Source organism: Drosophila suzukii, chromosome 3 (genome assembly GCF_043229965.1).
Source record: "Drosophila suzukii chromosome 3, CBGP_Dsuzu_IsoJpt1.0, whole genome shotgun sequence".
Taxonomy (NCBI): Eukaryota; Metazoa; Arthropoda; class Insecta; order Diptera; family Drosophilidae; genus Drosophila; species Drosophila suzukii.
In genome coordinates this window covers 59,785,002-59,807,777 of record NC_092082.1, presented here as the reverse complement: position 1 = coordinate 59,807,777, position 22,776 = coordinate 59,785,002, and the positions used below count along the sequence as shown (strand labels likewise).

The following is a 22,776-nucleotide window of genomic DNA, read 5'->3' as shown; positions in this document are numbered from 1 at the left end:
AGATGTGAGAAAAAGACTTAGTGCATTCTGTTTGAGTTATTGATGACGAAGCAGTCCGCTTAATTTGTGCGCAGCGAGACATATTAATTTTCTTATTTAAAGAGATATTTATTGAACACGATAAAGTCAGGTAAGTGTTACATTAAGTTTATGATGTTGTGCATTGATCTTAGTTTAAACTAAAGTTTTGAGGTGTTTTATGGGTTTTGTCAAATAGTTTGGAGAATTCTGGTTCCGTTAGCCGAAAGTGGCATGATGAAATGTTTTGTGCCAATAAAAATCCCGCAAAGGGATATATATACACAGCTCTAAAAGGTAAATAGCGTTGGCCAAGGATTTAGAAGTCCCGGAAAAATGTTTGAGAAAGGCGATGTCGAAGGCTAAAAATAAATTAACAAAGCAAAAAAGGCTTATTAACAATAATTGTACGTTAATGGAAAACCTAAGTAACACAATTTAAAACAAACATAAATCAACAAAAAATAAATATTAATTTAAAAAAATATGCATGTAGTTTATTTTATAATAAGAATAAAAAAAATTCAGTTACTGAAAATATTAAATTATTAAAATGTCATACGTGAGTTCACTCATGACACTGATTTTCACGATAGATTTCCCGTGTGACGCGTCACACACGACAAACGCATATAAGGCACGCGCGCGTCCTATACAATTGTCTATATTTATTTATTTATTTGTACACTGTAGGCTTACTTATAAAAATTAAGCTACAGGGAGGGATGACAGCCATAGCTGCTGAGGCTTTCGGCTGATTATATTTTCATCTATTTCTTATTATTTTTATTATATAAGATTTAACACTTAACATTTAGCTTATGATTAACAAATAACACTTAATTAGGAAACAGAAATCTTCATTTTGATACATTATATTAGAAAGTAGCCTTAAATTCTCATCTTGTAGCCTTATAATGCATTCATGATGTTGGCATTTTTTAGAAATGTGAGAAGGATAAGTATGTTTTCAGGTTTAGGATTAGTCAGGAAAGGGATGAGATCGGAGTTTGGGTCTAATATTGTGGAAGGATGGGCATTCGTTCAAGACATGTGTAATTGATGTGTCCGTGCTATTGCAAAATATGCATTGGTTCGATGGAGCCTAGTGTGCCCAAGGCTTGGTTTGTTCAATTCTGGATAGTTTAAAAAAAACAGGGTTTTTTGTTTAGTGGGCAATGTTAAGATGGCTGACATTAGTTGTTTGATACCAAGTGCAGGTTTTATTAATCAGGTGTGGTACATAATTAAGCAGTGTTGATTTTAAATATCTATTCCTATCTAATTTATTTATATTTGCTGAAGCTATTAAGGGGGAAATTGTAGCTGCTTTAGCAGCTTCATCGGCGAATTCATTACCAGCTATACCTACATGGCTTGGTACCCAAAGAAGTTTTATTTTTGGGAAGTTGTTGATTATGAGACTTCGAATTTTGGAGATAAGACATGTAGAGTTTTATATGTTTTTTGTGCCTTCCACTACTGACAAGGAATCAGTGCAAATGCATGTTTTCCCTCTAGTTTTTAGACTTACCTCGATTGCGTCAAGGATTGCTGTAGTTTCTGCTGCGTAAACTGAAGAGTACTCAAAGTGCACTCCTAGAGTTTAATGGTTGAGTTTTCTGTTGTTATTGCATAGCCAATTATTTCTTTGGATAGGGATCCGTCCGTGTATATTAGGGTATAGTTTTTTAATTTGTGTTTAGTTTCTAAAAAATCTTTTAAGAATATTTCTTTTGCGGTAGTTGCTTTTCCTTTTTTGTTCAGGTGTGTGTCTAATGACTCTGGTTTTAAGTGCCAGGGGGGTTGGACTTAGATAGTTTTTTAACCGGGGTAATTGTCAGTCCTAGATTGGAGCAGATGTTGATACAGTCTTGGAGTACCGAGTTTTTGTACTTTTTATTCTGTTTGTTTATAATTTTGTTTACTATGGGATAAAGGGGGGTGTCCTGGGAGTGTACTATTGTATTCCAAAGTTTGGCTTTCATAAACTGGAGTTTGGTTTCTAAGGGGCATACATTCGCTTCAAGATAGAGGTTGTGGGTTGGGGTGGAAGGGAATGCTCCTAACGCTGAGCGGAGAGCTGAGTTAATGTATGTTTTAATTGGCCTTAACGTATACTTTGGGGCGTTTCCGTATTTTGGTAAAGCGAATTCAATTTTTGATATCAAAAGACTTTTTGCTATTTGGACTAGTGTGTGGGTGACTGTTGTATTTGTAGCTTGGCAGACATTTAATAATGTTGAACGGGTTTGACAGTAATTTTTTTAGTCTGTTAATGTGAGAGTTCCATCTGTATTTTGAGTTTAAGGTTAGTCCTAAAATGGTTGTTTCTTTAGATGTTTTTATCGGACATAAGCTTGTTTCTATTTCGCATCGGCAGTTTGTTTTCCTACATATATGTAAGTGGTTGCTTTTATCTAAGGATATTGATGCTCCAGAGATTGAGCACCAGTTGCTTATTTCAGAGAACAGAGGGTCTAAGTTGGGCCTTACAGAGACTGGCTTTTCTTAGGTCAATTAGAATGTTAAAATCATCTGCATAGGCAGTGAATTTGAGATCTCTGTGTTTTTCTATTATGTCTGCCAGGCTGTTGAAAGCTATTAGGAACAAAATTACGGATAGTGGGGATCCTTGGGGAATGCCGTTGTGAAGATTTTGTATAGTTGAGTGTGTCTGGTTTGTGCGTACTCAGATTTTTCTGTTCGTCATAAAATTGCTTACATAGTTTAGGATCGTTTGACCGCAACCCCAAGCCTTCAATAGGACTATTATTGTGTGCAATCCTATTTTTTCGAATGCCTTTTCAAAATCTAGTGAAATTATGGATGCGAGTCGTTTTTCGGATAGGGCTCGGCTGAACAAAGCGTCTACAAACAGTAGACAGTCTGTAACTGATTTCCCTTTCCTAAATCCAAGTTGGTGACTATTAAGCAATTTGTTTGTTGTAACAAACCACCATAGTCTTTTGTAGATAATTTTATCTAATATTTTCGATATGCAGGGATTGAGCGATATAGGGCGGTAGGATTCTATCAATGTTTTGTCTTTTTTTGGCTTGTGGATTGGTATTATTGTGCTGACTTTGTATGTTTGCGGAATGTTTGCTCCTAAAATGCTGTTGAATAGGCCTATTATTCTATTTTTCAAAGGCTTTATCATTGAGTAATTGATTTTGTCATACCCTGGTGTGTTTCCCTTAAGGCTATTTAAGGCTGCAGAAAATTCAATGAAATTTATGTTTTGTTCCATGAATTCTGCGTTTTTGTGCGGTAAGTCATGGGGCCAGTTGTTAAATATATCGCTTTTAGCTTGTAGAAAAAGAGTCGAGAAATTGCTGTCATCTGAACGGAGAGACCAATGCTTGGAAAATGCATTGGCTATATCCCCCTGATCTGTGAAGGTGTGATTTGAACTGTAGTCTTTGATGCAATGAATTAAGGTGGCCTTGTGTAAGCCACAGAAAGTGCGTATTTTATTCCAGATAGTTGCACATTTAGTGTCTGTGCTGATGCTGGATGTTAACATTTTTATGCTTTCTTTCTTACAAGTTCTAATTTCCCTTCTGTACAGTGCGTTAATTTGTTTGAAGTTTACAAGATTTTGAGTGCTCAATTTCTGTTAAATGTTCTCCAAGCTGTGTTTTTTTTGTTTTTTAAGGATTCTAATTTTTTGTTCCACCATGGTACGTTGTATTGTTGTTTTGGGGCTTTGGTTTGGGGGATGCTTTTGTATGCACTCTGTAAAATTATTTTATTTATGTTACTAGCTTCTTTGTTGGTGTTGGATGCTATTGGTAAACTAGTGCTAAAGTAGTTCGTGAGTGTTTCGTATTTATCCCAATCTGCTAGGTTCATAATGAATCTGGGTAGGTACCTATTTGTTTTTTTATTCTGTAAGGGAAACATTTGTATAACAATGGGGAAGTGATCACTTCCTTGGAGTGTATCGCTAATTTTGAAGGTAGAGTGGATTTTAAGATCTGGAGAGCAAAGTGTTATGTCAACGTGCGTGTACGAGCTATGTGTGGAGAAATGTGTGGGCTTGCCATTGTTTAGGATTATATGGTTGCTGTTGTGAATGAATTTTCCTAGCATGTTCCCTTTTTTATTATTCTTAGGTGATCCCCACAAGCTATTCCAACTGTTGAAATCGCCTGTGATTAAGGATGGTGTATTTTTGGTTGGAAACATTATTTCCAAGTCAGTTTGAGAGAACTTTTGATTTGGGGGAATGTACGCCGCGAATATAATAACTTTTTTGGCTGAATGCACTTCAAGAGCAATGGTATCGAATATACGCCCTGTAGGAATTTGTGTGTGTTGCAGTGAATTGTGGATTAGTAAGGCGACTCCGCCTTTGGCTACAATGGATATTGTGTGGTAAATTTCAAAGTTTACTGGGATAGGGATGTTTTGGGAAGGTGTTATATAAGTTTCTTGTATAGAAATAATTTTCGGGTTGTATAGTTTTATTAAGATTAAGAGTTCGTTATAGTTGTTAGTGTATCCGTTCATATTCCATTGTAGTATATTAAAGGACATAGTAGAGAGATAGATAGAATTTAAGGGGCTAGGTTAGTTGTATTCTTATTTTAAATTTTCTTAACTTTAGATCTGGTTTGTATTGGGCTTTTTGAGCCGTCATTTTTTAGAAATCTTTTTCTCTTTTGGATAAGTTTTTTGGGTATACTAGGCAATTAGAATTCGACTTATCATTTGGATTTTTTTCCAAACTGATAGAGCTGGTGGACATTTCGTCGTCGTCGTCGTATGTGATCGTTTTCCGTTGGTTGCTTGTTGATGGTTGCTCCAGGGTTGTTGATGGTGAAGGTTCGGTTAAACTTTGTGTACTTTTTGTTCTTGATTTGCTTGGATTTGTGTAGATTTGGCCACTGTTGAATACAGAGAGCCGTCGTGCTGATGTCTCTGCATGTAGATGGACCATGCTTTTCGGTTGTCAACTTTTTGTAACGTTTTTATCGCATGTACTTCCTTGTGAGTTATAAAGACTGGACATTGGAAGGTGATTGGTGTTAGGGTATTTATTCTCATTGCAATTTATACAGCATGGGATTTCTTGGCATTCTTCTCCTGTCATAGCGTCGGTATGGATTTTGTGGCTGCACTTGAGGCATGATCCTTCTCTTTTGCAGAACTTCGCAATGTGTCCAATGCGCATACAGTTCATGCAACGCATTGGCTGAGGGATGTATGGTCGAACGTTTATTTTTTCATAGCCGGTGTTGATGGTTTCTGGTAAGGTGAGCAATGAGTATGTGAGTATTATGAGACCCGTTTCGCTGGTTACACCGAAGCTTGCCCTTTTTGTAATTTTGTGAACTTCAATTACTTTTTGGGACTTTAAGTTCTCTAATATTTCAGCCTCTTCGATGCCTCTCAAGTCGTTGCAGTATATAACTCCTTTGCAGTAGTTAAGTGATCTGTGTTCTGACACTTGAATTGGGATCTTGCCAGGCATTGTCGTAAGTTTAATGAGTTTTTCAGCTTGTAAATTGTTCTTCGTTTTGATCAAAAGGTTTCCGTCTCTAGTTTTTTTGCATTCTGCGACTTCTCCACCTACGGCAGAGTCAATAGTCTTTTTGATCAAGAACGGTGAGGTGTTGCTAAATGTTTCGCTGTCCGATCTGGTGATAACGAGGTACTTCCCGTCGGGTGTGGGGGGCCTCTTCCAGAGGGGGTCCAGCATTTGATTTTTTGGCGACTTAAGCTACACTTATTGATTGACGAGCGTGTGTCGGATTGTCTTTCGATATGATAAGCGATCTATTAATAGATTCACGATTGTGTTCACTTCGGGTACTTGAAGGTTTTTACTTGATCGATCACAAGAAAAGCACAACCGTTCGTTTCGACTGTCGAAATTGAACTGATTGACCCTGCGTGACAGCTGGTTCACGCGTGAAAATTAATTTTTTGAACTGAAGGGAATGCATTGTACTGGCATCAGTGAGCAAGCGATTGTAGAGCTTTCGCACTCTTGATTTGCCCCAAACTTGTTTATTATGTTTTTTACACTATTAAGCCTAGTACTCACATCGACGACAGATACGCGGCTAACGCTTTTCGCCGCGGTACTTAAATGAGCTAAGGAAATACCAGAAAAAATATCAGATTTGGCGAGAGAATTTCGATGAACGACGTTAGTCCCGGGTCAAAGAATGGGAAATTTAATCTTTGGCGGTGTTCGTACAAAAGTGGCCTGGAAACTAATAATTGATATGGAAGATAAAACCCAAAACCGCCAACAGGAGGTCAGTGCAGATAAAAATGGACGCCTAATCCAAGCTGTTGCCCATTATTGTGGGACTTCACCGGCAGGAAGCAACAGCACAACATGGCAAATCCGCAGAGTAGTCAAAGTGCTGGAGAAGAAAAAGGCCGCCCGCTAAGGGACAGCAGGAGGAGTCATTACCAGTCATTACCAGGATACTGGGCGACGGAACAGCCCCGATCCCAACCCGGTCCCACTTCCTCAAGGTCCAATTTGCCAATTAATATTCCATTTGTTATACCCGTTACTCGTAGAGTAAAAGGGTATACTAGATTCGTCGGAAAGTATGTAACAGGCAGAAGGAAGCGTTTCCCCATAAAGTATATATATTCTTGATCAGGATCACTAGCCGAGTCGATCTAGCCATGTCCGTCTGTCTGTCCGGATGAACGCTGAGATCTCGGAAACTACAAGAGCTAGGCTATTGAGATTTGGCGTGCAGATTCCTGAGCTTCTTACGCAGCGCAAGTTTGTTTCAGCAGAGTGCCACGCCTACTCTAACTCCCACAAACCGCCCAAAACTGTGGCTCCTACAGTTTTGGGGCTAGAATAAAAATTTTAACTGAAATGTATTGTTCTCATCAATACCTATCGATTGACCTAAAAAAGTTTGCCACGCCCACTTTAACGCCCACAAACCGCCCAAACCTGTGACGCTTTGCTGCTTGCATATCTCCATTTAGCTGAGTAACGGGTATCTGATAGTCTAGGTACTCGACTATAGCGTTCTTCCTTGTTTTTATTTTAATTTCATCGTGCACCAGCAGATTCTTCTTTTTTAAATTGCTCCAATTGATTTGTTTTTTGTTTGTCAACAAACCCAGCTGCTTGACAGTAAGTCCACGCCGATCTAGGCTTAAGTGCTGTTAAATACTTTTTTTCATATAACCCGATGTCAATTTGTAAGCAATTTAAACAAGAATTCCCAATTTTTTGAAAATCACAAAATGTACAAGAACTTTTAACGCCTTAACATAAACATACAATTTGAGTTTTCTAGAATTATCACGACCTCATACAAGACGTCGAAGATTCTAACTTCTTAAAGCCTAGTACTCAGATCGACGAAAACCGCGAGCTAACCATAGGAGTGAGCGAGAGGCAAATACGCGGCTAACGCTTTTCGTCTGGTCTGTTTTTCAGCGCGGTACTCAGATAAGCTAAGGAAATACTAGAAAAAATACCAGATTTTGCGAGTGAATTTTCGATGAACGCCGTTAGCCGCGGCCCAAAGAATAAGAAATTTGATCTTTGGCGGTGTTCGTGCAAAGGCGATGTGGGAACTAAAAATTAAAAATGGGAGAAAAACCTCAAAATCGAATCCAGAAGGTCAGAGCAGATGAAATAGGACGCCAAATCCAAGCTTATGCCCTTTATTGCGGGATTTCACCGACAGGAAGCAATTCCACAAAAGGGGCAAATTCGCAGAATAGTTGAAGTGCTGGAGGAGATCCACTAGAGAATCCCAGTGGGAAGGAACATGCCGAGTGGGACTTCGATCTCTACATGGACATACTGCCGGGCGCGTTCTCGCAAAGAAAGTAAGATCTGGCCAAAAGAATTTGGTCGCGTTGTACTAATAGAAGTATCTTTTTAGCAGAACCACCAGTAATACGATCTCCGACGACCTCTCCAATAGGACTCCGGACATCACCACCAGCTACTTGCCAGCTTAAGCGGAGCTGGAGGACCCGCTGGCTTCTATAGGGAGGAGGAAAATATGGCGCCTGCTAAAGAACAGTTGGAGAAGCCATAGCCAGCCACTGCCAGGATGCTGGGCGACTTCCTGCAGCATCAGCGGATCAACCCCGTTCCCAATACGGCTCCCACTTCCTCAAGGTCCAATATGCCTATCGAGACCGGAGCTGGACTGCGGTGGAGCGGGAAAGATAGCGAAGCATCCGTGGGACGGGAAGGAAGCTTTAAACTACTAATTAACATAAATAAAAACATTCGTTGAACATTCCATTTATTTTTATTTTAATTTCTTTGTGTACCAGCAGACTCCTCCTTTTTACATTTAAATTTCAAACCCAACTGCCTGAGAGTAAGACCATGCTACATGTATTGCGGGTGAACTTTGAAAACTTCGGTCACACTACAAAGAATACGATTTTTCGACTAGTGAAACTCTTAGCCGATCTGAGTACTAGGCTTAAGCCTAGTTCTCACATCGACGAAAACCGAAAGCTAACTATAGAAGTGAGCGAGAGGCAAATTCGTGGCTAAAGCCTAGTACTCAGATCGACGAAAACCGCGAGCTAACCATAGGAGTGAGCGAGAGGCAAATACGCGGCTAACGCTTTTCGTCTGGTCTGTTTTTCAGCGCGGTACTCAGATGAGCTAAGGAAATACCAGAAAAAATACCTGATTTTGCGAGTGAATTTTCGATGAACGCCGTTAGCCGCGGCACAAAGAATAGGAAATTTAATCTTTGGCGGTGTTTGTGCAAATGCGATGTGGAGACTAAAAATTAAAAATTGAAGGAAAACAAGAAAGGATGCAAAAGAAAAAGGACGCCTAATCCAAGCTGTTGCCCATTATTGTTGGACTTCAACGACAGGAAGCAAGACCTACTAGAGGATCCCAGTGGGATTTCGCTCTTTACATGGAGATCCTACCGGGCGTGTCCTCGCCAAGAAAGTTCAGGCCAAAAGAATTTGGTTACGTTGTACTAATAAAAATATCTTTTTAGCACAGCCCCCAGAATAATCTCCGAAGAGCTCCATTGGGGAATCACACCACCTCCACCAGCTACTTGGCAGCTAAAGCGGTAATGGCGGACGCGCCCGTTAAGGGGCACCTGGAAAAGCCATTGTTAGAATGCTGGTCGACTTCCTCCAGCATTAGGCGGGACAACCCCGTTCAAAATCCGGCTCCTTCTTCCTGCAGATGGCGCGGAAAAGATGGCGAAGCATCCGTGGGACGAGAAGGAAGCTTTATACTACTATTTTACATGAATAAAAACATTCGCTGAACATTCCATTTATTTATTATTTAATTTCTTTACGCACCAGACTCTTCTTCTTTAAATTGCTCAAATTAATTTGATTTCCGTTTGTCAACAAACCTAGTTTCTTGACAGTAAGACCATGCTACATGCACTTCGGGTGAACTTTGAAAACTTCGCTCACACTACAAAGAATAAGATTTTTCTACTTGTGAAACTCTTAGCCGATCTGACTAGACTTTAATAATTTATATTAAATGAAAACAGAGCCGAAATCATATTTCATGCTTGCGTTACTTCAGCAATGTTCTACCATCAATACATATTTTTTTTTTCAAATTTTTTGAATTTTTAACTTTAAATTATTAAAATTTTTTGGGGGTAAAGTCAATTTTTTCCTCTGGCTACACTTTCATACATACATATGCAGATCGAATTCATTGCGTGCTTTAAAGTCTGCTTGGGAACACGTTTAGACGCTGATAGTAAGAGCTCAGCGATGTCAACTGTTTTTTTTGGAACTATTGTGCACACGAAGTCTTTCAATGAATTTGAGTCATTCGAAAAGGGATTTTTGGTGGTAGACGACTGCGGAAAGGTTCACATTAACTTCCCCATAATAAAACAGAATCGTAAAAATATTTTGCATCTAGATAATAGGAATTGGCCATGACTACCAGGAATGGGTGTCCAGCAACCCGGTCCGGGCCAAGGATCTGCGCGAGGTTTGGCTGACGGATTGCCAGTTCATCATGCCTGGCTTCGTCGATTGCCATATACACGCTCCGCAGTTCGCACAAGTGGGCCTGGGACTCGACATGCCCCTTCTGGACTGGTTGAACACGTACACCTTCCCGCTGGAGGCAAAGTTTTCCGACCAACAATACGCCCAACAGGTTTACCAAAGCGTTGTCGTAAGTACATAGCAGTAAACATAGGAGAAGCCAAGATTCTTATCACACACCCCCCGCGGTCGATTTCTATTTTCTGATAATGATTATGTGATAACCCAGCACGCAACGCTGCGCTGTGGAACCACCCTGGCTTCCTATTTCGCCACGAACCACCTGGAGTCGACGCTGATCCTGGCGCGGGAGGCGGTGCGCCAAGGCCAGCGGGCGCTCGTTGGCAAGGTTTGCTCCAACTGCAACAGCCCTGACTTCTACGTGTGAGTACCGAGCGTGATGGATTTGGACTGGTCAACTTAGTTGTTCTGTATAGGGAGACTGCAGAGGAGTCGGCTAGTGCTACTTTGGCGTTCGTGGAGGAGATGCGGAAGCTCGGCAGTTCCCTGGTGCTACCCACAATCACTCCCCGCTTCGCTCTCAGTTGCAGTAAGGAACTACTAAAGGAACTGGGCGGTATTGCAAAGCGATTCGATCTTCACGTCCAGAGCCACATCAGCGAAAATCTAGCAGAGATCGAGATGGTAAAGGGGATCTTTAAATCCAGTTACGCCAAAGCTTACGACGAGGCTGGACTGCTGACAAATAAGGTGACGACGTCTTAGGTTGAGTTTGGGATCTCTACTTATCCTTCTTGTCTTGCAGACTGTAATGGCGCATGGCGTGCACCTCGAGGACGACGAAGTCGCGCTTTTTAGGACTCGCGGTTGCTCGGTGGCACATTGTCCTGCATCTAACACAATGCTCAGCTCGGGACTGTGCGACATCCAGCGACTTGTTAACAACGGCGTGACCGTCGGTCTTGGCACAGACGTTTCGGGTGGAAACTCCGTTTCAATTCAGGACGCCCTTCTGCGCACGTTGGACGTGTCTAAGCACCTTGACTTCTTCAAAAAACAGAACATACGCGGAACGGGGAAGGCGAAAGCACAAGATCCCAACTACGTTCCGCTGAAGTATAAGCAGGCAATGTATTTGGCAACTTTAGGCGGCGCCAAGGCGCTTTCCCTGGATCATTTGACTGGAAACTTTGCATTAGGGAAGGAGTTTGATGCCCTATTAGTGGATGTAAGCGTCGTAGAAAATCCCGTGCGGAGGCTGAATGTCGACGAGCTGGTAGAAAAGTTCATTTACACTGGCAATGATCGCAATATTTTAGAAGTTTTTGTGGCCGGTAAGCCCGTTAAGAACGACTGCCAATTAAAATAGATTAGTTGTACTCTATCCATTATACTTTTACATAGGCATTTCACAAGGAATCAAATGGGAAATTTATTTTTATAGACACTAAATGCTGAAACGTAATCTTGCTTTTAGATAACTTTCAATATAATTTATGTACAGTTGGACTTTTAAGAAGTAAAACCTATTTTGTGTACTCGTTTTACATTTTATACTCGAAACAGTTATATAAACTATACTTTGAGTTTACATCAATTTTTAGTTTATATGCACAAAGGCAATAAATGGGTTCAGGATATCTCGTACATAATCTAAATGTAGCGAATAAAGTGTATATATATTATATACAACATATCGAGTTCTATGAGATGATGGATAAGGCGTGCAATTTCCGGGTCATTTTAGTGGATAATCGCCAAGGGTGATTACTTCGATTTTATACGTAACGAACGGCTATTGGATGCAATAGGAATGTAGGGATTGGCTTTGCTTGTATACAAATTAAGTTCATTGTCTTCAAGTGTTGAGAATTTCAAAGGGGCTAATAAGGGTCTCCTTAGTTGCCTGCGCAGTTGGTGGCACTAGCCAATAATTTAACGTTACAGATTAAAGCTTATACTCTTACAAGAATTTACACTATGTTCCGCTGACAGTACTATAATTAGGGCTAACTGCTTTAAATATATAGGTATAACACGCGTTTTACGCATTGAACATATTTTGCTGCGTGGCATCGTTTTCGAAATCTGTCCATGCATTGTTCAGTTCCATAAAAATGAGCTTGGCAATCTCTTCGTTCTCTGTCCCGTTGTGCTAGAATTAAAACACAAAAATAAAAAATAAAATGTATTTTTAACAAATGGCACCTACCTTGTCAGGATGCACTGCTAGGCAGGCGCGACGGTATGCCTTCTTGACTTCAATCGGGGTCACCATGGTGGACATCTGGCAAGGCTGCCACTTTGCGTTGTCCCACAGCACTGTGTGCATGGAGCACAGAAGCGCACGGATGTTGTTTTTTTTACCATCGGTCTGAGATTAGGAAATTAAAACGCAGTTCTTATCCATCCTTCGTAATGCCTTACCCATTCCATAATCCGCACTTTTTTGGGGTCCATATCCTTAACCAAATCTTCCTTGCGCATTTCATTGATGGACCGCGGACCCTGGCTCATTTTGCTGCCGAAAGAGTAGCCTTGTTGGCCTAGAATGTCTGCAAATATATCGGAGCTCTTGGTTTCACCAGCACCAGCTTGCTGTACTGGCTTTTGTGAATCGAAGTGGACACGACTGTAGTCCGGTCGCGATTGAGCAGGTACCGACTGTGGTTGCGACTGTGACCTGACAGACCCCATAGGCTGACACTGCTGTTGTGGAAGTGTCTGGATAAAGTTTTCTTGGGGTCTCGAGGATGTGGACGGCCGGTGAGTGGGGCTAGAGAATTGCGTCGCGAGGGGACTGCTGCCAACAGGAGACTTTCCACTCAGAGTGCTCCGGTTAAAGTTTATGTTGAGTCCTGAAGCCAAGTTGGCGATGTCCGCAAAGGGATCTGAAGATGCCTTGGGCGGCTGGGTTGGTGAGCGATCAGTTTTAGCCACCGCTGGCTTATTAACAAAAGCTGGTAAGGAGCCAACAAAAGGTGGAAGCTCTGGCCCGCCCGATTTATTTATGCTGGGCGCATAGCCTTGGTCTTCAGAGCTAAATATGTCGAACGGGTCAGTGCTGACTCTCGGCAGCGGGTGCTGAAGTGACGGTGGTGGAAGTATGTCGGGAATGGGCGCTGAGCCTATGCCCGTTGAGTCATCATCGCCAAAGGCTCCTAACAAGTCAAAGCTGGCATCTGTGCTGGGCTTGGCGCTGGTTAAAGGATCCGCTGCTGGTGCGTCATTAGGCTGCTGGTTTAGGTTAAGCAGGTCGATAGGCGGAGAGGGCTCTGGCACAGTCGTCGGAGGTTCGTGGGCAATCTCTGTGACATCGGGCAACACGAGCGGAGAGCTCGAGTGATCGCTCTTCCGAGGCCCCAGCGGTGACGATGGACGCGTGGGCTTGGTAACTAGAGCACGGCAACATGTTCACTACAATGCGCAAACTCAAAACGCACAATAACTTACCGAAATTGTCCAGCATTTCTGCAAACTCCAGGTCCGAGCTGAACAAAGCGGCTGGCGATCGCATGGGCTTGGCTGGTATCCATGGCGGCTTACGGCTGGGAAGGATTTCGGAGTCAGTCACAGTTAGCGAGAGCGATACGCTGAAGGTTGCGGTCACTTGCTCGGGATCTGGCAGGTCGTCCAGGTCTTGGCTCGTAAACGTAATTAACGTTTCTGGTTCGGGAATAAACCCCGTGTTTATTTGAAGCTGACATATCTTTAGGCCTTGTGGTCGCACCATTCCCTTTCGGGCGTGGTACAGCACAACAGTCACATCACCACAGACGGTTAAATTAATCGGCAGCACTATTTTTCCTGGGCCAGCTTTATGAAATCTGGCAACCCAAAACGGGACTTATGTATTAAGATATTAACATTGCTTCGGTTCGAGCTAATCTTACCCGATTTTTTCATAGTCCTGCAGTGTGCTTAGCAACAAGGTCTCGTTACAGTATATTTCCATGTAAATCCGACAGCCGTCGCGTACCTTGGTCATTCTGGGAACGGGCTGGCAACAAAGCGACACAAGATTTGTGTTCTTGTAGTGTGGCAGCAGGGGAGTATGCCGAAGGATGTCACCAAAGTAGTACAGGTAGCGGAACTCAGAGGGGCGCAGGTTAATGGTGTGGCGCTTAACGGCGAAAACCTGCACAGCGTCTTCCGGCTCCTGCAGCAAATCTGCATACATGAGTAACGCGCAGATGACGGTGGCGGCAGTGCACCCACCCGAGTCTCCTGTCTGCACGATCACAATAGATTTTGGATCCGCGTTAAGAAAATTGTACATGTCTGCTGATACGGTAAACAGACCCTAAAATAAAAGTATCGTCATTAGGAACGGAAGATAGCATCAAGCCGGATTAATGTATGTACAATGTACAAATATATAAGATACCAGCAACACACTCAAAATAAAATGTACCTTACATTTTAGAAAATCGCCATAAAAATGTATTTTTTCGAAATACCAGGAAATTCTTTCAAAAGTTAAGAAAATTTTCCTTAAATCAAGAAATCATTACTTAAGTATGTATAGGAAATGGTTACCATAAGCAAGAATCGCCCTAAAAACAAGAACTTATAGCTAGAAATTATTTCCTGAAAATTCGATAGTCTAACGCAAAAACCAAATTGTTTTGCATCACCTTTTCTAAAAATGAGTACCCTTAGCCTAAAAAGTTTTTTACCCTAAAAAATCACCATATTTTCTACAAAAAATAAATGTCTTCTGAAAAATATAAATTTTTTTTTGTATGATCTGTACCGAATTATAAAATTTCTGAACTTACAGCGGCTGGGCTGGTCCGTATCGCAGATGTGACGCAGGATCGATTCAAAGTGACACCTTTTATTTATTTATTGATTATTTTTTATAACTTTTAATTTATTGTTTTGATGAAAAATATTCGAATAAGCTTTAAATATATAAATTAAGAACATTACACAGTTTTTAGATACCTAAAACGCCAACGGTACAGAATTTTACAAGTAGAATTCACATGTTTAAGTGCCACATTGGCCCAGTACGTAGTGTTCGCTCTTTGCGGGTTCTCTGGATCGTTCCCACCGGTCAAGCAAAAAGCATTAAATAAGTTTTAATACTCGATGCCCTACTACAGCTCTTATGAATCAGCAAAATTATATTTTAGATACTTATCGGTCCAAGTATTTGATTATCAAGGGATCTTTGAGTACCAGAAAAAACACCAGAAGTGCCTATCAGTGTGTCCCGTAGGCAGTGTTGTAAAACTTTTTTACATACGAAATATCGGAAATATTGTTACAACTATTTAAAAAACAAACGAGTACCTCGACTATCAGATACCCGTTACTCAGCTAAAGGGACCAAAGGGAAATGCAGATATCCAAGCAGCAAAGCGATATTTAAATGCGCCACCTACCGGCGGTAGACAGATTTAAGCGTTATGGGCGTTAAAGTGGGCGTGGCAAACTATTTTTTTTGATCAATCGATAGGTATTGACGAGACTAATACATTTCAGTTAAAATTTTGTACCTAGCATGAAAATTGTGGGCGTCACAGGTTTAGGCGGTTTGTGGGCGTGCAAAACTTTTTTTGGGTCAATCGATAGGTATTGATGAGAACAATACATTTCAGTTAAAATTTTTATTCTAGCATCAAAACTGTAGGAGCCACCGTTTTGGGCGTTAGAATGGGCGTGGCACTCTGCTGAAACAAACTTGCGCTGCGTAAGAAGCTCAGGAATCTGCACGCCAAGTCTCAATAGCCTTGCTCTAATAGTTTCCGAGATCTCAGCGTTCATCCGGACAGACAGACAGGCGGGCAGACGGACATGGCTAGATCGACTCAGCTAGTGATCCTGAGAATATATGTATATGATCCTCAAGAATATATATACTTTATGGGGTCGGAAACGCTTCCTTCTGCCTGTTACATACTTTCCGACGAATCTAGTATACCCTTTTACTCTACGAGTAACGGGTATAAATACTACGTGGGCTAGTAACGAGGTTTGGGAGAAAGAGAGGCTAAAGTGTAAACGTGAAAAATTGATCTGTTGTGGCCGTTGGGGATAAAATACGCGTCGAATTACACCCCATTTGTTAAAATCGGATGATTCGTTTAAAAGTAATTCGCAAAACAAGATTTTGGGGACTTCTCAAAGTAAAAATTATTATTTTGTTTGTCAGTTTGTCATATTGTCCCAAAACGTTATTTTAGAGTCCTGAAAATTCTAGACGACGTTAAACAGCTCAATATAAGAAACATGAATTCTACCACTTTTGGAAAAACTAGCTAGTTTGACGAGAAAATAGCTATAAATAGCTAAATTTTGTACACCCGTAACTTGTGATATAGCTTGTGATATATGTTATTAGAAAGGTATTTCGAAATACTATGTACGCCTTTCTAACACGATTTGTATGAACACCACCGTTTAAAAATTATGGGCAAAAGTTTTTTATTAAGATTTTCTAACCTTTTTTTTTTTAATTGGAGAATTGATTTTATTTTTTCGTCCCAAACTTTTTATAAATTGCCTGAAAATTTTAGATGATCTTAAACAGCTCAATTTCTTAATTTGTTTACATTCGGACGCTGCTATTCAATATGCCGAATGTAAAAAAATTAAGAAATTGTATTTATTTAGTAAATCGTATAAATCATTTTCGTCACAAGAGCTGATATCAGAACTATTGTTTGTTGAAGGTGCGATCGTCCTTAGATTTTTACCTCGTTAAGAGGTGTTTCTGTTTGATATTGTATTCGTCGGAAATATAACAGGTAGAAGGAAGCGTTTCCGACCCAATAAAGTATATAAAGGACTGCCAGCAGAGTCCGTTGGGATATTGAGCAGTGCAAGTTTTCTACAGCGGAGAGCCATGCCCACTCTAACGCGCTAAAATATATGCTATGAAATTTTATTCTAAAGTTGGCTAACAGCCCTGTTTCTTGCTATACCCTTGCAGAAGGCATTATGATTTCAGTCAGAAGTTTGCAATACAGTGAAGAAGATCTTTTCGACCATATAAGTATATATATTCTAGATCAGTCTTTCCTTCCAAATTCTTACGGACCGGATCGGACAACTATATCCTAGCTCCCACAGGAATGATCAATAAATTGACATAAAAAAGTTTGCCACGCCACTTTAACGCCCACAAACCGCCCAAACCTGTGACGCCCACAATTGTCATGCTAGATAAAAAATTTTAACTGAAATGTATTGGTCTCGTCAATACCTATCGATTGATCAAAAAATTTGATACGTCCACTCTAACGCTCATAACGCTTAAATCTGTCTACCGCCGGTAGGTGGCGCATTTTAATCTCGCTTTGCTGCATGCATATCTTCATTTAGCTGAGTAACGGGTATCTGATAGTCGAGGTACTCGACTATAGCGTTCTTTCTTGTTTTTTTTAATATTTCAGAATTACGATTTCAATTTAATAAAAATCAGACTACTACTGCCAAAGGAAGGATCGAAAAATTTATGTCAAAACAATAGAAAGACCTTTATATTTCGTTTTCGGTAAACATATACGGTAGTAAATTGAAATGGAACATTATCTTAACTTTTCTGTAATTACTTTTTAAGTTTTCTGGAAATGGGAAAGCTCTGTATAGTATATACAATTCTGCCATGGGAACGACCTGCAAGGGTATAGAAACTTCAGCTTGCCGAAGTTAGCTTCCTTTTTATAACCTTGCAGAGGGTATAATGATTTCAGCCAGAAGTTTGCAACGCATTAAAGGAGACGTTTCCGATCCCATAAAGTATATATATTCTTGATCAGCATCACTAGACGAGTCGATCTAGCCTTGACCGTCTGTTCGTCCGTTTCTACGCAAACTAGTCTCTCAGTTTTAAAGCTATCGGGCTGAAACTTTGCCAAAAGTCTTATATCTTTTGCAGGTAGTATATAAGTCGGAACCAGTCTTGATCGGACAACTATGTCTTATAGCTCCCATGGGAATAATCGGAAAAAAAATATATATCTTTGATGTTTTTTAACATATAACCTCCTACGCTTGGAAATATCATTTTTTAATTAGTTTTGAATTTCGAATTGAATTTTATTAAAATATCATATAAGTGCCATAGGAACGATCGGAAAATTGGTGGAAAAATAATATGAAACAAGTTATAGCTTAAGTGTTTTTTAACATATAACCTCCTAAGCTTGGAAATAACATTTTTTAATTAGTTTTGAATTTCGAATTAAATTTTATCAAAATCGGACGACTATACCATATAGCTGCCATTGGAACGATCGGAAAATTGGTGGGAAAATAATATTAAACAATACAAATTATAGCTTCGGTATTTTCTGACATATTATCTTATAGTACTGTGAATATCATTTTTTGTATTTATACCCGTTACTCGTAGAGTAAAAGGGTATACTGGATTTTTCGGAAAGTATGTAACAGGCAGAAGGAAGCGTTTTCGACCCCATAAAGTATATATATTCTTGATCAGGATCACTAGCCGAGTCGATCTAGCCATGTCCGTCTGTCTGTCTGTGTGTCCGGATGAACGCTGAGATCTCGGAAACTATAAGAGCTAGGCTATTGAGATTTGGCGTGCAGATTCCTGAGCTTCTTACGCAGCGCAAGTTTGTTTCAGCAGCGCAAGTTTGTTTCAGCAGCGTGCCACGCCCATTTTAACGCCCACCAACTTCAAAAAATCGTAAATATGAACGCGGATATCTCGTAAAATATCAAAGATAGAGAATTGGAATTTCAGATTTAGATTCCGTAGTGTTGTACGCAGCGAAAGTTTGTTACTCGAATATGCCACGCCCACTCTAACGCCCACAAGCCGCCCAAACATGTGACGACCACAATTTTCATGCTAGATACAAAATTGTAACTGCAATGTATTGGTCTCGTCAATACCTATCGATTGATCCAAAAATTTGCGCATTTCAATATCGCTTGGCTGCTTGCATATCTGCATTTCCCTTTGGTCCCTTTAGCTGAGTAACGGGTATCTGATAGTCGAGGTACTCGACTATAGCGTTCTTCCTTGTTTTGAATTTAATAATTATAACTGCAAGGGTATACAAGCTTCGGCTTGCCGAAGTTAACTTCCTTTCTTGTTTTGTTTTAAAGTCTGTTAGCTGAGTAACGGGTAGCTGATAGTCGGGGCACTCGACTCGTTCTCTCATGTTACGGCTGCAAGATAAAAGTTGTCTTGCAGATTTCACTAGTGCTTATAAGGCCCATGTCTACTCTTACGCCCACAAATCGCGAAAGTTTCTGGCGGCCACAATTTGAAGACTTCATTTCATGTAAATTTAATTTTATTTGATTTGTCAATACCTTTCGAAATAAATTACACGCTAGGAAACCCTATGTTAAAATTATTTTTTCCGTACTGAGCGCTGGGAGACTAAATTAACATTTAGTCCTGCAGTCGGCTGCGACCCATTAAGCGGGCATAAGAAAAGGCTACCATGCAGTTCCACATGTCAACAATAGGCCAATGACATCACGTGTCATTAATGTACCGACTTCGACGTCGGCCGAGCCGACGTTCTCATTCGACAATCGTGTCAAATCCGAAATTCCCTTTCTCTCATATATTATCTCTTCGAATCTCTTCTTCAGAAGTTTGCAACGCAGTGAAGTCGACGTTTCCGACCCCATAAAGTATATATATTCTTGCTCAGCATCACCAGACGACTCGATCTAACCATGTCCGTCTGTCCGTCCGTTTCTACGCAAACTAGTCTCTCAGTTTTAAAGACATCGGGCTGAAACTTTCCCAAAAGTCTTTTTTCTTTTGCAGGTAGTATATAAACATTTTTTAATAAGTTCTGAATTTAATTTTATCAAAATCGGACGACTATATCATATGGTGGGAAAATAATATGAAACAAATTATAGCTACTAATGGGGATATCATTTTATGCATTTTTAAGTATTTCGAATTAAATTTAATAATTAAAACTGCAAGGGTATACAAACTTCGGCTTGCCGAAGTTAACTTCCTTTCTTGTTAATGTTTGATTTTTGTCGATGACGTTCCGATTAAAGGTTTATGAATTTATCATGAAATGATAAATCATTTGTATGACAAGAACATCGAAGTTTTTTGTGGGGGTACTGATGATTGGTTCTGCAGGGTCTGCACAGCCTCTGCCAGCGTACAACAGCAGTCGTCACACACACATCGCTGAGCCGCCCACTGCAAAATACGGTAACACTCTTGAAGACGGGACTCACCCAAAAAATTTGCGTAAAAATTAAACTGGGAACTTTGAAATTCAATTACAAGAGAACCATGGCTGACCGCAAAGTTTTTTCTGCATGTAAATTCCTAAGAAACCGCGGTCCATCGATAAATTGTTCACGAATTTCGGGGGACAGACCTTCATCTAGAGTATTACCCAATTTACGCACCCAAATCAAAGTAAATATTTACATGATGCAATACATTTTTAGTTAGTAAAAATCAAATTAATTTTTTCCCCTTTACATACCTGCAGATTGGGAGCATGAGCCTGTGTGCACCCATAAACGAAACCTGCCTCAACTGTCCGCACGGGTGGTGGTAACCGCGGTACTGTACGTTGGCCAAAGTTGTAAATGCTTATTTTGTTTGGATCAAACCGACTCTCCAGAGATAAACGAACGTCTTCGATGTTATTCGTCTTGTACGCCGACTCAAATCCGTCAGATGGGCAGGGCATAGCCAGGATCCGAGAGGTGATGTGGCTGATGTCGAGATCGTTGCGGGCGATTGATTGCTGCATTGTCTGCATCACTTTGGTGGATGTGTCCTTTATGTTTTTAAACAACGTTCCAGCGCCACCGCGCAGCGACGACAGCAGTCTCCCGTGTCCATTAGTGGAGGAGGAAGCGATTGTTGCGGGGGACGCTGCATGAGGAGTCGTACTAGACGATTCGGTGTAAAACTCCGAATGAAAAGAATTTTTTCGAGCGGGACTTTCAGCCGGTAAGGATTCGATAGGAATTCCATGCAGGTCTATGGACCCTTTCAGCGACCAGTTGTTTGTCTCCGCGATGGCTGCCAAGCGTTCGAGCACCATGTCAATGTCCAGGCGCTCGACCGGGTTCACTTTGAAACAGCCTCTTATGATATCGCGGAAACATTGGTACTGAGGATCCGGAGGAAGTATATAATTGGCGTTGATGATTCGTAGTTTGCCGCCATCTTCATAGGGATGTCTGCGGTAGCACAAGAAGTAGAGAATGCAGCTAAGAGCCCAGATGTCCGCCTTGGGACCGATTGGGTTATTGGACCAAGTATCGAGCATCTCGGGAGCCCGGTACATTGGGGTAGTCACGGTGTTAAGCTGATCTTCTAGCATGCTTCGCTGGTTGGCGCTCCACTCAAACGTAGGTGAGAGCACCTCCTTGGTGGCAGAGCCGAAGTCACACAACTTGATCTGTTTGTCGTTACCAATTAAAAAATTCTCGATCTGCAACGGAATCGCACATGATTACGGAGGGAGTTGAGTTTTTGTAGCACTTTCACCTTTATGTCTCGATGGGCGATCGGCGGCGACTGTGAATGCAGGCAGGCCACGGCCCGCGACATGTGGTAAAAGATGCGCAGCACCAAAGACGGTTCGATGGTAGCATTGTTTGTTTTAAAGCAGTCCACCAAGGACCCCCCTGCAAAGCATACAAAAATTTATAAATTTATTTATATATATAGGCAGATTGGAGACCAAGGTCGCGCTTACCTTTGCACAGTTCTGTGAGTAGAAGGTACTGTGCCCCGAGTTGCGATGACGGCGCAGTATAACTGGAGCCTATAAAGGCGACAATGTTTCCGTGGCCCGAGACCTGCTTGTGGATCCCGATCTCGTTGATAATGGCAGTGCAGGACTGCTGATCAGCCCCGAGCAGACGCTTGAGGGCGTACTCGGTTCCAGTTTGGACATCTTGGGCGACGTACACAAAGGCGTATCCGCCTAAAAAAGGGGTGAGAGCGAGAGAGGATGTTGATAACAAAGCGAAGATAAGGGTCTGCTTAAATGCTAATTGCAGGGGCACGAGAAAAATGGGAGTTGCCAGCTTATAACCCGCTATCTATGTATGTATGTACGTGTTTTATGTATGTTTCTGCTCTCTGTCTCAGTTTAGAGTTGGTAACCATCATATGGATCCAGTGCCGTTCTTATATAAGAACTTGTTTGTGAAAACCGATCACTTTGGAGAGGTATGACTCATAGGTCCAGAAACCCGACGGGTTGATAAGTAACCGAGTAAGTGGCCAAAATGAGGATGTTGACTAAAAAAGGCGAAACGGAACAGCTCAACACGAAATTAGAAAGCGTAAACAAAGCACAGCCAAGTGTTTGGTTCTGTCTTCACTTTTCACAATTGGTGGCTGCTGGCTACGCATCCTATTGATTTTTTCCGCCCTCGTCTCTCACCTTCCGCGATAACACACTTGATGCGCAGTCTATGGCCAGCCACCTCGACGACCTGGCCCACGAAGTCGTTGTCCAGTCTGCTCCCGAGGGCACCTGCTGCTCCGCCTCCTGCAGCCCCGTTGGCAGATGGAGCACCATCGCTGGAGGAGAAATAGTTGAAGTTGAGCGATTTAAAGAACTCGCCCATTTTGCTGGTGGACAACGCAAGTAGGTTATATTTGGTCGCAAACTATTTGCCTTGTACTTTCTGGCCCCTATTTACAGAACTACAACATTTTGGATATGGCTAAAAACAAAATAAAAAGAATGCGCAGGGCTGCGGTGGTGCAGGTTCCATTGAAGGTGTGAGCGGACTCAGTTAACTCCGATAACATTT

The 22,776-nt window shown here is 41.2% G+C and overlaps 2 protein-coding genes across 2 annotated transcripts; one reads left to right on the top strand and one right to left on the bottom strand.

Annotated features, from left to right (window-relative positions):
- The first annotated feature begins 9,489 nt into the window (after positions 1-9,489).
- Positions 9,490-11,599, top strand: DhpD (guanine deaminase). The gene is made up of 5 exons (XM_017076826.4): positions 9,490-9,861; positions 9,917-10,177; positions 10,277-10,431; positions 10,485-10,758; positions 10,814-11,599. The coding sequence occupies exons 1-5, from the start codon at positions 9,688-9,690 to the stop codon at positions 11,375-11,377; spliced, it is 1,428 nt and encodes a 475-aa protein (XP_016932315.2). The 5' UTR covers positions 9,490-9,687; the 3' UTR covers positions 11,378-11,599.
- aux (cyclin-G-associated kinase) lies at positions 11,416-22,755 on the bottom strand. The gene is made up of 9 exons (XM_017076825.4): positions 22,401-22,755; positions 21,705-21,935; positions 21,494-21,633; positions 20,475-21,437; positions 13,902-14,311; positions 13,462-13,835; positions 12,436-13,403; positions 12,221-12,382; positions 11,416-12,163 (listed from the first exon to the last, which is right to left on the bottom strand). The coding sequence occupies exons 1-9, from the start codon at positions 22,585-22,587 to the stop codon at positions 12,053-12,055; spliced, it is 3,546 nt and encodes a 1,181-aa protein (XP_016932314.2). The 5' UTR covers positions 22,588-22,755; the 3' UTR covers positions 11,416-12,052.
- Between the last annotated feature and the right edge of the window lie 21 nt (positions 22,756-22,776).